The sequence below is a fragment of the Lithobates pipiens genome, unplaced genomic scaffold (genome assembly GCF_037356315.1).
Source record: "Lithobates pipiens isolate NorthernLeopardFrog02 unplaced genomic scaffold, aLitPip1_a1.2 Scaffold_22, whole genome shotgun sequence".
NCBI classification, from domain to species: Eukaryota; Metazoa; Chordata; class Amphibia; order Anura; family Ranidae; genus Lithobates; species Lithobates pipiens.
This window is the reverse complement of record NW_027507784.1, coordinates 14,470,116-14,484,946: the sequence shown is the minus strand read 5'-3', so window position 1 is coordinate 14,484,946 and position 14,831 is coordinate 14,470,116. Positions and strand designations below refer to the sequence as shown.

General features: G+C 51.2%; 1 protein-coding gene across 1 annotated transcript in view; it reads left to right on the top strand.

Moving 5' to 3' along the window:
- The first annotated feature begins 8,488 nt into the window (after window positions 1-8,488).
- LOC143923319 (uncharacterized) overlaps window positions 8,489-14,831 on the top strand; it is a 38,720-nt gene continuing 32,377 nt past the window's right edge. The window contains exon 1 of the mRNA XM_077446928.1: window positions 8,489-8,637. Coding sequence (XP_077303054.1) covers window positions 8,612-8,637 — 26 coding nt within the window. The 5' untranslated portion in view covers window positions 8,489-8,611. The remainder of the gene's footprint in view (window positions 8,638-14,831) is intronic.

The following is a 14,831-nucleotide window of genomic DNA, read 5'->3' as shown; positions in this document are numbered from 1 at the left end:
GTTACCCAGTACCACCCCAACCTGCACTATAACACTTCAACCTGCCCTATACCACCCTGTACCTTCCTTGTACCACCCTCACTTGCCCTATACCACCCCAGCCTGCCCTATACCAACCCAACCTGCCCTGTACACCTCCAACCTTGTCTTATACCACCCCAACCATCCCTGCGCTACCCCAACCTGCCCTTTACCACCCTAACCTGCCATATACCACCCTAACCTGCCACATACCACCCCAACCTGCCCTGTACCGACATAACCTGCCCTGTACCGACATAACCAGCTCTATACCACCCGACCTGCCCTATACCACCTCAACCTGCCCTATACCACCTCAACCTGCCCGATACCACCCCAACCTACCACTATACCACCATATACTACCCTAACTTGCCACTATACCACCCTATACTATAATTTACAGGGGCTGTTTTGGGGTGCACGCCATGACTGTGTGCTGCCGGCAGTATGCTGGGCAGCCTAGACAGGAATGGGGGGTGACACCATGTTTTACCGCACCAGGTGACTCCAACCGTAGTGACGCCACTGGGTGGGAGTAAGGAGGGACTGCCATGCATATTTATGAGGCCTCAGCCAATCCCCAGTAGTGGGCTGCCAGGGGGCAGAGCTTACCTCATAACTAGATATGAGCCATGCCAGCAGGAACAGTTGGGTGCAAGAAAGAGACTGTTGGTAGCCCTCAGGGGTGCCCCATAGTCTGGGGGGGTGACCTTGGGCCAGGGCTCGGGTGCTGGAGCATTCCTGCTAAAACACAGAGGAGAAAGTCTTCCTAGAGGCACAGGGGCAGGAGAAAACAGATTGAGCCACATGTAGTCAGTCTCCCTTTAAAGACAGCCGTGTGCTTAAAGATGAAGTAAACCCTGATGGGTTTGTTTCCTCTTTAAATTCCCTGCAAAGGTAAAGCATAATGGACTACTATGCATCGCAACGCATAGTAATCCATTATGTGTCACTTACCTGACACAGGAGCCAGCGAAGTCACCGCTGTCCCCTTGTGTACAGAGCCTCCATCTTCTCGGTGGGTCTTGCTGCTCCGGCGCTGTCATTCGACGAAGCCGCGATGACGTCACTCCCGCGCATGCGCACGGGGCCGCCACTTGCGGCATATCGCCGTTGACAGCCACGCGCTCAGTGCACCTGCAGCTGTCTACGGCGCATGCGCTGTAGACAGCGGTGCCTGTGTTTTGGCAAATATCTCCTAAACTGTATAGGTTTAGGAGATAGTTCTTGGACCTACAGGTAAGACTTAATCTAGGCTTACCTGTAGGTCAAAGTGGTTTGTAAGGGTTTACAGCCATTTTAAGTCTTCAGGTCTTTTCCTAGAGATCTTCTGAGAGTCAAGCCTTGGCTCTCTGCTTCCCACATTGCCTCTCTTACTCTGTGATCACAGTTTTTTATTCTTACCGATGTATGTTGGTTTTTATAATAAAAAACACACTTTTTGACCTACACCATATGGAGGTATTTTTTCTTTCCATACCGTCGGCTCCCCCCAACCCCCCCGGATACAAGTTCTTTGGCCATCCAGTCTGGCTTTCAACACCTGAGTTCCAGCCTTGGTGTTTCCCATGTCCGAGGTCCAGCTTGGCGGGTACCTGCACACCCCTTGGAGCCTTGTTTGGAGGTCTTTGGTTTCCCTGGAGATCTGTCAATCTGCCGATCCTGGCACCCCCGCCTGACTGACTCATTGTCCACCTTTTTCCAGTAAGAGTGGATATACTAACAGAGTAGAGTAGATTACATACAGAGGGTTGCACATACAGGGGGTTCTTCCAAAGAAGTGGGGTTCTTTAAATAAGTGGCACTTCTGCTCTTGCAAGAGCCATCTGAGCATTTTCTTCTCTCTTCACAGGTAAATCTGCGTTTATACCCCCATCTACTTCAAACCGAACACTGCCTGACTGCTCACATGCTTATTTGGTAAATCTGTTTGTCACTGCTTTGTCAACTCAATCTGCAGCCATGCTCACATTATTTCAATGTTTATTTAGCTATTAAGTCTTACCTAAATTATGGGTTCCCTTATCTTTACAATTTTGGCCTTTTGCTCCTCTTGCAATTTGAATGTGATGTGAAAGATTTGCTCTGCTAGCTGTGTGCCCAATATTACCTCCTGATTGATTAATTGCCAGATTCAACCCACACCCAACACAGTATAAAAACAAGGCCTTCGTTATGGGGGAACACATACAGGGGGCTGCACTTGCAGGGGGTTCTTCCAAAGAAGTGGGGTTCTTTAAATAAGTGGCACTTCTGCTTTTGCACTTCAACTATTTGCACAAAGCAAACCACAGCAGACTGCAGGTGACCTCGTTTCCAAATGATCTCACCTTCCTCTCTGAAACATGCACTCTTTACCTCTCCTCCTCTTCACAATTGTAGCCTCTCTCCTCAAACTCACTTTTCTTCAACCTCCTGCTCCACCCCACAATCTGTACATATCACCCTCACTTCTCCCCTCTCCCTACTACTGCACTCATCACTTCTTTCTAACTCTAAGCCCACTTCAGTGGCGGCTGGTGAAGTTTTTGGATGGGGGGGCGCCAGACCCCGCCCATCATGACCCGCCCATCATTTGGCCCCTCCCACTTCTCATAAACCACACCCCTTATGTAATCCACCTAATCCGTCCCCTGTATTCCACTTCCTTCTACCCATAGTGTCACGAGTATACAGCTCAGATCACAGGACAGATTGTATATCTGGATAAAATATTGAAAATGTCAATGTTTAAACCAACTGTTAAAGAATGCAATAAAGGTCTGGTATGGATTCCAAGGGGAACCCCCTACGCTGAAAAATCGGCGTGGGGGTACCCCCCCAGATCCACACCAGACCCTTATCCGAGCACGCTACCCGGCCGGCCAGGAAAGGGGGTGGGGACGAGCGGGCGGCCCCCCCCTCCTGAGCCGTACCAGGCCGTGTGCCCTCAACATGGGGGGGTGCCTTGGGGGAGGGGGGAGCGTGCGGCCCCCCACCCCAAAGCACCTTGTCCCCATGTCGATGAGGACAAGGGCCTCTTCCCGACAACCCTGGCCGTTGGTTGTCGGGGTCTGCGGGCGGGGGGCTTATCGGAATCTGGGAGCCCCCTTTAATAAGGGGGCCCCGGATACCGGCCCCCCACCCTATGTAAATGAGTATGGGGTAAATTGTACCCCTACCCATTCACCTGTTAAAAAAAGTACAAAAAAAACACAACACAGGGCTAAAATATGTTATTGCACAGCTCCGGGGGTCTTCCGTCTTCGGGGGTCTTCTCGCCGGACTCCTCCGCTATCTTCTTGTAGCTCTTTTGCTAGCGGAGGAGTCCAGCTTTCTTCCTCGCCGCCGGCCTCTTCTTCCGACTTCGGGGGTCTTGTCCCCCTCTTCGGTTCTTCTGCCGGGCCACTGCGCCTTCTTATAGCTCTTTTACAGGCGGTGGCCCTGTCTTCTGTCGCCGCCCATTCTTCTTCTTCTACAGCTACAAGAAGATAGCGGAGGAGTCCGGCGAGAAGACCCCCGAAGATGGAAGACCCCCGGAGCTGTGCAATAACATATTTTAACCCTGTGTTGTGTTTTTTTTTGTACTTTTTTTCACAGGTGAATGGGTAGGGGTACATTGTACCCCATACTCATTCACATAGGGTGGGGGGCCGGTATCCGGGGCCCCCTTATTGAAGGGGGCTCCCGGATTCCGATAAGCCCCCCGCCCGCAGACCCCGACACCCAACGGCCAGGGTTGTCAGGAAGAGGCCCTTGTCCTCATCGACATGGGGACAAGGTGCTTTGGGGTGGGGGGGCCGCACGCCCCCCCTCCCCCAAGGCACCCCCCCATGTTGAGGGCACGCGGCCTGGTACGGCTCAGGAGGGGGGGGCGCCCGCTCGTCCCCACCCCCTTTCCTGGCCGGCCGGGTAGCATGCTCGGATAAGGGTCTGGTGTGGATCTGGGGGGGACCCCCACGGCGTTTTTTCGGCATAGGGGGTTCCCCTTGGAATCCATACCAGACCTAAGGGCCTGGTATGCTCTCGGAGGGGGAACCCACGTCAAATTTTTTTTCAGAAATTTGGCGTGGAGTTTCCCCTTCAGAGCTCATTCTCTGATTGGCCACGGCAAAAGTCGCCTGGCCTGGGGAAACCTTTCTGGCTGTGAAAGCTTTTTTTCCATTCATTCAGCTAAATGCATGAACATCCTCAACAAAGTAGAAACTAGAAAGCCTTTATGCGGTCACTCACCTCCTGCCTCACTGTCTTGCAGCTCCGCTCGGGCTGAGGAACGGAGCTGCCAACGTCACTTCTGGGTTTTGTAAAGCAGCCGAAAGCCGGAAGTGACCTGCCTGTCTAAGATTGACAATGCTCCCGCCCGTAGAATCACAGTGATTTTACAGGCGGAAGCTAGTCGGCGTTCTACAGTGCGCCGCAAGGCGGGTTTTTAACCCGCAAATGAAGCGCCATGGATGCAATCTTGTGATTGCATCGACGTGGCGCTTCTCATAGTGCACTGTGACCGGCGCCACAGTACACTATGTTAAATTGTTAAATGACATTTTTTTTTTTTTTTAAATGTCTTAAAGGGCCCGTTTTTTTTTTTTTTACTTTTTTTTTTTACACCTAGGGGGAGGGGGGGCGGCGCCCGGGCGCCCCCTATGGGCGGGCCGCCACTGCAACCAGTAATGGTCCCTCTGCTTAATGCCACAAATCCTAGGGTCCTTTCACAGGCTCTGGAGCATGAGGGAGCCCAAGCACCACAAATTGCTGGAGGTAGAGGAACCCGAGTCCTCAAGGAAGCTGAGGCTGACCCTATCCCAGCCACCTCCCTCAGCCATGTACCACTCTGGAAGACATGAATCCAACCCCCGGAAGAGTGCCCCGTGTTATCTTCAGCATTAATGTCCCCAATCATACTCCTCCTCCTGTGCTGCTGTGTCCTCACAGGGACAGTGTCTGCATAGAGCAGACCCTGAGATACAAGAAAGTCCTCCTTTTGCTGCTCTGTTTCGGGTGCCCTGTCCATGAGGCCATGCAGTGTTTGCCCCAACAGGAATACAAATAGTACATGCTGATGCATGCATTGTCCTGAGTCACCATTCTTATGGTCTCCTTGAATGGTGACAATACAGTACAATGCATCCTCTATCAGCAGCCACTGGTGCAATGAACCTGTTCTAGTGCCATACTTGCACTGGTACTCATTGGTGGTCCTTTGATGGATGTGCAGCTGCTGCAGCAGAAGTCCAAAGTTGAGTTCCACCTGGTGGGCATGTCACAAATCAGGAGGTTAGCGGACAGATGGAATTCCTGCTGAATTTGATCTAGCCCGAACACTGGCTGGGTATGATTATCTGAAACGGCTACATACTCTTCTGGCCTGCCTCAGAAGATCTCATAACCCTGGGTATCTATCCATGAACTGCAGCAACACCAAATTGAGGACATGTGCCAGGAAAGGTTGTTGCATACCACCAATTCAGACTCAATTTAACCAGCTCTGAGCCTGCCCCTGCAGAGCTGAGAGAATCCTCTATGGGATTCTCGGAGCGTGGCTTCTGTCCCCTAGTCATACCAGCTGCAGCACGGTGTGGTATATTTGATCCTGAGCTGAAGAATAATTTATTGAATGCTTAATGGGGCCTGGTGGATAAAAAGATGACTCGGCAGAAGAAGGCATTGAGGAGGAGAAGTAGGAGGGTCGGAGGTGGGGGCAGCTTAAAGCGGGAGTCCGCTGTTTTTTTTTTTTAAAAGCCAGCAGCTACAAATACTGCAGCTGCTGACTTTTAAAATAGTGACACTTACCCGCCCAGCGCGCCCGCGATGTCGGCACCTGAAGCCGATCTCTCGATCGTCTCTCGGGGTGCTGCCGCCGCCATCTTGGGTATGGGAATCAGGTAGTGGAGCCTTTCGGCTTCATTTCCCGGTTCCCTACTGCGCATGCGCGAGTCACGCTGCGCAATAAGGATGGTCCCCGCTGTCTCTGGGATCCGTGTGTTTCCCAGCAGACAGCGGGGGACCTTCGGAAAGGGGCGTAGATTCTGCGGAAAGGGGCTTATATTCTCTACACCGGAAGTGGGTGCAAATACCTGTACTGTACAGGTACCTGCACCCCCCTCCCCCCTGAAAGGTGCCAATTGTGGCGCCGGAGGGGGGGAGGGTTCCAATGAGCGGAAGCTCCACTTTAGGGTGGACCTCCGCTTTAACATGTTCCAGTGGTGTGTCCTGTCCTGCATCCTTCCCAGCTTCTATTAGAATCACCCAGTGAGCAATAAATGATATGCAGCAACCTTGCTGTTCCTTCTGGACCACATGTCCATGGTCATGTGGACCTTGCTGTTGACTGTGTACTCCAGTGATATGAAAACCTTGCTTTCCACATGATAGTGAAGGGCAGGGATGGTCTTATTGGCAAGGAAATGGCAGCTGAGAATCGTCCACTGCAGGCTGCAAGTTCTCTAAAGGGGCAGAATCCACCAGCTGGAAAGGCAGGAATTCTAAATCCAGCAGTTTAATGAAGCTAGCATTTAAGCACTGGGCATAGGGCTGGCTGGAGGGGGTTTTTTTTGTTCGTTTTTTTGCACTCCAGCAGGTGGAGCAGCAAAACTTGCCTGTTCAATGCTGGAGTGGGGCTGGCAGAATCCGAGCAAGGTTGCAGCTTATGCTTGCCTCTGCTCTATGTAGTCCCATGAAGATGGTATTATCCGTTGAAGAAGCCATAGGAGAGATTTCTGACACCCCTTGATATACTGTCATCTCTTTTACTGGAGGCTGCTGAGAAAAATTGTGTATATTGGAGGCAGAGGTGGAAAGGGAGAAGCTGGAAGGAGGACGAGGATTGTGTCCCTATTCCTGATGAAGAAAATTCTGGTGCTGTTCCTACTGAACTGCATGGTGAAGGGTAAGATGTATTTTCATACACGTTACACCCAAATGGCCAGTTGGTATTGCTATGCTTGTTATGCTGGAGGCAGAGACAGCGAAAACAACAGGCCCACATCGGTGAGCTCCGGGGAGCACAGGATGACACTTCTCCGTGAGTTGCTCCTGGATGACATCCTGCCTCTCTGGGGTTATGCTTCTGCCCCTCTACCCTCCATTGATATATTGGGCACCCAGGTATGGTCAGAGACTTCATCATCATCCCCTCCCTCTTCATTTCTGGAGACAACTTGGCAGTATGCTGCGGAGGCAGGAACATCACTGCCAACTGATTTTCCCTGCCTGGTGTTCCCTCCACCTAGGCTCCCGTTACTCTCCTCCTTAAAGCGGTATTAAACCCAAAAGCAAACACTTAAAGGGATTGTAAAGATAACAATTTTATTTTTAAAAAATAACAAACATGTTATACTTACCTCCACTGTGCAGCTTGTTTGGCACAGAGTGGCCCCGAACCTGCTCTCTGGGGTCCCTCGGCGGCTGTCTCTGCTTCCTCCCTCAGATGCTTCTCACGTTCATGTGAGCTCCCTCGCATGGTGAGAAGCATCTGCGGGCACGCTCCCGTGATACAGCGAGCGGCTATAGCCGCCGGCTGTATCACACGGCCCCACCCCCCCGGCGCTCCGCGTCAGTGGATGTGATTGACAGCAGCGTGAGCCAATGGCTGCACTGCTTTCCATCCATCCACTCCAGCCAATCAGCGGCCAGGCTGAACGGTGGAAAGGACGTCGGGGGACGAGTGTGGGACTTTCGAGGGGTGAGGTAAGTAAAACGGGGGGCTGGGGGCGCCAGGACTGTCAGATGTTTTTTCACCTTAATGCATAGAATGCATTAAGGTGAAAAAACATTTACCTTTACAACCCCTTTAATATATTGCAGTTTACCAATCCTTAGATGTGTTGGGTGCATTCGATTTCTTTTTAAAGCGGACCTCCACCCTGAAGTGGAAGTTCCACTCATCTGATCCCTCCCCCCCCTCCGGTGCCACTATTGGCACCTTTCAGGGGGGAGGGGGTGCAGTTACCTGGATAATCCAGGTATCTGCACCCACTTCTGGGACAAGACCGCCGCAGATGCCCCCCCCCCCCCCCGTTGTGTTCTGAGACTCACGCATGCGCAGTAGGGAACCGGGCATTGAAGCTGCAACGCTTCATTTCCCGATTCCCTGACAGAGGATGGTGGCAGCAGAGAGTCGGGCGATCGCTCGTCATCTGCCGCCGACATCGCTGGACCCTGGGACAGGTAAGTGTCCATTTATTAAAAGTCAGCAGCTGCAATATTTGTATCTGCTGACTTTTACTATTTTTTTTAAAGGTGCAGAACCACTTTAAGGCTTTCTTTTCTTTATTTTCACAGGGTGATCCAGCTAGTAAGTCAGTTTTATAACAGAACAAGCTGTCCTACAAATGTAGGAATTAGAGGGATGGGACAAACCACGATCAGCTTTTATTTAACCTTTCTCCCAAAAGGGGGGGGAAAAAAAATGGTTTACTGTAACTAATTACGAAGTGTGAGCTGGAGTTTCGTTTCAGTTTGTTTTGTTCTGCTAGTCCATCTAACACTCCCCTTCCACAAGATTAGCAATGGTCCAAAGGTTGCTCATTCATCCGGAGTGTAGTTACTTTCATACAGGAGGTGAGTTACTGGTCAGATCACCAGGTGAAAACCTAAAAGAACAAATCCAATGGAGCCATCACAACCCAAGGATAGGTAAGCTGCAATAAATTGACAGTCTTGGTTTTGGGTTTAATACCGTTTTAATCTCAGATCCGATTAGTACCTGTGCATCCCCTAGAAGCAAGTGACTCAAGCTAGGCTCATTTTATTCAGCAGTTTGCTCCGTAACAGTTTGCAGGGCAATGGCAGGAGTGACTGTAGATGAGGAGGCAGAACGGGATGCCTTGGCAGCTGTGGTGAAAAGCGAGCTAATCTGTACCTGGGTGATAAAGAAGGATGATGAAGGCTTAGGCCGCGTACACACGGGCGGATTGTCTGCCCAACTAAGTTCGTCAGACAATCCGACAGACAGTCCGTTCAAAATTTGAATGAACGGACTTGACCACACACGATGAGCAGACAGTCCGCTGAAAGCTTGCATGATGACGTGTACAGCACGTACGACGGGACTAGAAAAACAACGTCCAATACACTGCAATGCAACCTTCGGCCGTGTAAATCCTTTCTGAGCATGCGCCATACTTAGTCCGTCCAACTTGCCTACACACGAGCGGACTGTCCGCTGAAACCAAGTTTGGACGGACAAAACCAAGTTTGAACGGACAAAATTACGGAAATTCCGTAAGACTTTGTTCGTCAGACAGTCCGCTGAAAAAGTCCGCTGAAGCCCACACACGAGCGGATTGTCCGCTGAAACACGGTTCAGCGGACTAAGTTGGACAGACAATCCGCCCGTGTGTACGCGGCCTTAGTTAGCCATTTCACCACCTCCTCTACATGCTCTGGCTGTATAACACACTCATCACCCGAAAGATATGGCAAACATGCTCTGTCTCACCTCCTTATAGCTGCACACTGTCTGCAAAATCAACTTCCCTGCCTGCAAGACATGATGATGATTATATGGGGCTTATTCTTTTTTTAATTTACAGTTATTACAAGAGCTGTATGGAGGAGTGGTGCTTGGGCATACTGTAGATGGTGGTGCTTGAGTGTACTGTAGATGGTGCTGTTTAGGTGTACTGTGGACTATATTGTTTGGGTGTACTGTAGATGGTGCTGTTTAGGTGTACTGTAGACTATATTGTTTAGGTGTACTGTAGATGGTGCTGTTTAGGTGTACTGTAGATGGTGCTGTTAGGGTTTACTAAAGATGGTGGTGTTTGGATCTACTGTAAACAGTGGTGAGGTGGCACTGATGAGGAGGCAATAATATGCAGCACTGATAGCCACTGATGGGCACTGATAAAGAAACAATGAAAGGCATTACTGATGGGCACTGACTGGCATTATTGATTGGCACCCCCGATGGGCACTGATTGGCATCATATCTGGGTACAGGTGGTTACCGATTGGCATTACTGGTGGGCATCACTGGTGAGGCACTGCTGGGCATTGCTGATGAGTCTGCATTGATAATCAATGCGCCGATTATTAGTGCAGCCTCCCCCCCCCCGTCAGGAGAGCCACTGATTGTCTCTCCTCTACCTGCGCCTTGACAGTTTAAATAGAGAAAAGCCAATAAACAGCACTTCATGGTTTCCATGTGATCACAGCTCATCACATGGTAAAGGGCATACCTCATAGGCTCTTTACCTAGTTCGGAGATGCAGTGTGTCAGACAAACACACTGTACCACCAATTGCCACGCTACATGCTCCTGGGGGCGTGCACGAGCAGCTTATCCTGCTGGACATCGTATGACACCCAGTCGGGATCACTGATCCCCACTGTCAGTGGTGTAGCGTGGGTTGTCAGCACTCGGGGTAAGGCAAGTAATTTGCGCCCCCTAACCTGCGGATTTTTTGCACTCCCCAAGTTCCTTCAAATACAATAGTACTGACCTACCTGATTCCTATACTGACCACTACACTAACCTACTATACTGTCCACTACACTACACTGTACACTACACTAACCACTATACTATGCTGACCACTGTACTACACTGTACACTATACTGTACACTACACTAAACTGACCACTATACTATCTACTACGCTGACCACTATACTGTCCTGCCTACAGTAACTCTCTCTCTCTGCCTGTGTGTGTCTCGCTCTCTCTCTCTCTCTGCCTGTCTCTGCCTGTCTCTCTCTCTCTCTCTCTCTCTCTGCCTGTCTCTCTCTCTCTCTCTCCACCCCTCTCTGCCTCTGTTCCTCTTTGCCTCTGTCCCTCTCCGCCTCTGTCCCTCTCTGCCTCTGTCTCTCTCTGCCTCCCTCTCTCTGTCTCTCTCTCTCTGTCCCTTTCTCTCTGCCTCTCTCTGTCTCTCTCTCTGTCCCTTTCTCTCTGCCTTTCTCTCTCTCTCTCTGCCTCTCTCGCTCTGTCTGTCTCTCCCTCTCTGCCTCTCTCTGTCTCCCTCTTTCTGTCTCTCTCTCTCTGCCTGTCTCTGTCTCTCTGCCTGTCTCTCTCTGCCTCTCTCATTGCCTCTCTCTCTGCCTCCTTCTATTTGTGTCTCTCTCTCTCTGTCCCTTTCTCTCTGCCTTCCTCTCTCTCTGCCTTCCTCTCTCTCTGCCTCTCTCTGCTCTGCCCCTCTCTCTGCCTCTCTCTCTGTGTCTCTCTCTCTGCCTCTCTCTCTCTCTGCCTCTCTCTCTCTCTGCCTCTCTCTCTCTCTGCCTCTCTCTCTCTCTGCCTCTCTCTCTCTGCCTCTCTCTCTCTGCCTCTCTCTCTCTGCCTCTCTCTCTCTGCCTCTCTCTCTCTCTGCCTCTCTCTCTCTCTGCCTCTCTCTCTCTCTGCCTCTCTCTCTCTCTCTGCCTCTCTCTCTCTCTCTGCCTCTCTCTCTCTCTCTGCCTCTCTCTCTCTCTCTGCCTCTCTCTCTCTCTGCCTCTCTCTCTCTCTGCCTCTCTCTCTCTGCCTCTGTCTCTCTCTCTGCCTCCCTCTCTCTGCTCTGCCTCCCTCTCTCTGCTCTGCCTCTCTCCCTCTCTCTGCTCTGCCTCTCTCCCTCTCTCTGCTCTGCCCCTCTCTCTGCCCCTCTCTCTGCCCCTCTCTCTGTCTCTCTCTCTGCCTCCCTCTCTCTGCTCTGCCTCTCTCTCTGCCCCTCTCTCTCTCTCTCCCTCTGTCTCTCTCTCTGCCTCCCTCTCTCTGCTCTGCCTCTCTCTCTGCCCCTCTCTCTGTCTCTCTCTCTCTCTGCCTCTCTCTCTCTCTCTCCCTCTGTCTCTCTCTCTCCCTCTGTCTCTCTCTCTCTCTGCCTCTCTCTCTCTCTCTGTCTCTCTCTCTCTCTGCCTCTCTCTCTCTCTGCCTCTCTCTCTCTCTGCCTCTCTCTCTCTCTGCCTCTCTCTCTCTCTCTCCCTCTGTCTCTCTCTCTCTCTGCCTCTCTCTCTCTCTCTGCCTCTCTCTCTCTCTCTGTCTCTCTCTCTCTCTGCCTCTCTCTCTCTCTGCCTCTCTCTCTCTCTGCCTCTCTCTCTCTCTGCCTCTCTCTCTCTCTCTCTCTCTCTCTCTGCCTCTCTCTCTCTCTGCCTCTCTCTCTCTGCCTCTGTCTCTCTGCCTCTGTCTCTCTCTCTGCCCATCTCTCTCTCTCTCTGTGTCTCTCTCTGCCTCTCTCTCTCTCTCTCTCTCTGTCTCTGTGTCTCTCTCTGCCTCTCGCTCTCTCTGCCTGTCTCTCTCTCTGCCTGTCTTTCTCTCTGCCTGTCTTTCTCTCTGCCTGTCTTTCTCTCTGCCTGTCTCTCTCTCTGCCTGTCTCTCTCTCTGCCTGTCTCTCTCTCTGCCTGTCTCTCTCTCTGCCTGTCTCTCTCTCTGCCCGTCTCTCTCTCTGTCTCTCTCTCTCTCTCTGCCTCTCTCCCTGTCTCTGTCTTTCTCTCTCTCTCTCTGCCCCTCTCTCTCTCTCTCTGTCTGTCTGTCTCTCTCTCTGCCTGTCTCTCTCTATCTGCTGCCTCTCCCGCTCTCTGCCTCTCTCCTCTCTCTCTTCTGTCTCTGCCTCTCCCCAGTCCGTGTTCCTCCTCACCTGCTTGTCCTGCATGGGTCCGGAGGAGGGGAGGGGGATGAGAAGACACCGGTGTCTTGTCAAATAACGTCCTCCATCCGATAGTGTCCGCTGCGTACTGCGCATGCGCAGTACACAGCAACACAGATTCTGAAAATTGCCAAGGATGAACGGCGCCTGCGCCGTGAGTCCAGGTTCTATCCCCACTATCCAAGTGGACACAGAGCAGGAATAAAAAAGAGCCGAGCGCAGCGAGGCCGAGCCCGAAGGATATAGTTAACAAACTATTGATTGTGCGCTCGGCAGGCAAACATCTTGCCGAGTGCGCAAAAATTTGGGTGTTCCCGATGTTCTGTTGAACTGCTTGCCCATCCCAACTGAAGACTATATTGTTTGGGTGTACTATAGATGTTTGGGTGTACTGTAGACTGTGGTGTTTGGGGGTACTGTAGACAATTGTGATGTGTATACTGTAGACAATAGTGTTTGGGTTACTGTAGATGGTGGTGTTTGGGTGTACAGTAGACGGGGGTGTTTGGGTGTACAGTACAGTAGACGGTGGTGTTTGGGTGTACTGTAGACGGTGGTGTTTGGGTGTACTGTAGACGGTGGTGTTTGGGTGTACTGTAGACGGTGGTGTTTGGGTGTACTGTAGACGGTGGTGTTTGGGTGTACTGTAGACAGTGGTGTTTGGGTGTACTGTAGATGGTGGTGTTTGGGTGTACAGTAGACGGTGGTGTTTGGGTGTACAGTAGACGGTGGTGTTTGGGTGTACAGTAGACTGTGGTGTTTGGGTGTGCTGTAGACTGTGGTGTTTGGGTGTACTGTAGATGGTGTTGTTTGGGTGTACTGTGTTGTTTGTGGGTACTGTAGATGGTGGTGTTTGAGTGTACTGTAGACGGTGGTGTTTGGGTTACTGTAGACGGTGGTGTTTGGGTGTACAGTAGACGGCGGTGTTTGGGTGTACAGTAGACGGTGGTGTTTGGGTGTACAGTAGACGGCGGTGTTTGGGTGTACAGTAGACGGTGGTGTTTGGGTGTACAGTAGACAGTGGTGTTTGGGAGTACAGTAGACGATGGTGTTTGGATGTACTATAAATGGTGGTGTTTGGGTGTACAGTAGACAGTGGTGTTTGGGTGTACTGTAGACTGTGGTGTTTGGGTTACTGTAGACGGTGGTGTTTGGGTGTACAGTAGACGGTGGTGTTTGGGTGTACAGTAGACGGTGGTGTTTGGGTGTACTGTAGACGATGGTGTTTGGGTGTACAGTAGATGGTGGTGTTTGGGTGTACAGTAGACGGTGGTGTTTTGGTGTATAGTAGACGGTGGTGTTTGGGTGTACAGTAGACAATGGTGTTTGGGTGTGCTGTAAATGGTGTGCTGTAGACTGTGGTGTTTGGGTGTACTGTAGATGGTGTTGTTTGGGTGTACTGTGTTGTTTGGGGATACTGTAGTGGTGTTTGGGTGTATTGTAGACGGTGGTGCTTGGGTGTACAGTAGACAGTGGTGTTTGGGTGTACAGTAGATGGTGGTGTTTGGGTGTACAGTAGACGGTGGTGTTTGGGTGTACAGTAGACGGTGGTGTTTGGGTGTAATGTAGACAATGGTGTTTGGGTGTACAGTAGATGGTGGTGTTTGGGTGTACAGTAGACGGTGGTGTTTTGGTGTACAGTAGACGGTAGTGTTTGGGTGTACAGTAGACAATGGTGTTTGGGTGTACAGTAGACAATGGTGTTTAGGTGTACTGTAGATGGTGGTGTTTGGGTGTATTGTAAATGGTGGTGTTTGGGTGTACTGTAGACGGTGGTGTTTGGGTGTACTGTAGATGGTGGTGTACGGGTGTACTGTAGAAGGTGGTGTTTGGGTGTACAGCAGACGGTGGTGTTTGGGTGTACAGTAGACGGTGGTGTTTTGGTGTACAGTAGATGGTGGTATTTTGGTGTACAGTAGATGGTGGTGTTTGGGTGTGCTGTAGACTGTGGTGTTTGGGTGTACTGTAGATGGTGTTGTTTGGGTGTACTGTGTTGTTTGGGGGTACTGTAGATGTTGGTGTTTGGGTGTACAGTAAATGGTGGTGTTTGGGTGTACTGTAGACGGTGGTGTTTGAGTGTACTGTAGACGGTGGTGTTTGGGTGTACAGTAGACGGTGGTGTTTGGGTGTACAGTAGACGGTGGTGTTTGGGTTACTGTAGACGGTGGTGTTTGGGTGTACAGTAGACGGTGGTGTTTGGGTTACTGTAGACGGTGGTGTTTGGGTTACTGTAGACGGTGGTGTTTGGGTGTGCTGTAGACGGTGGTGTTTGGGTGTA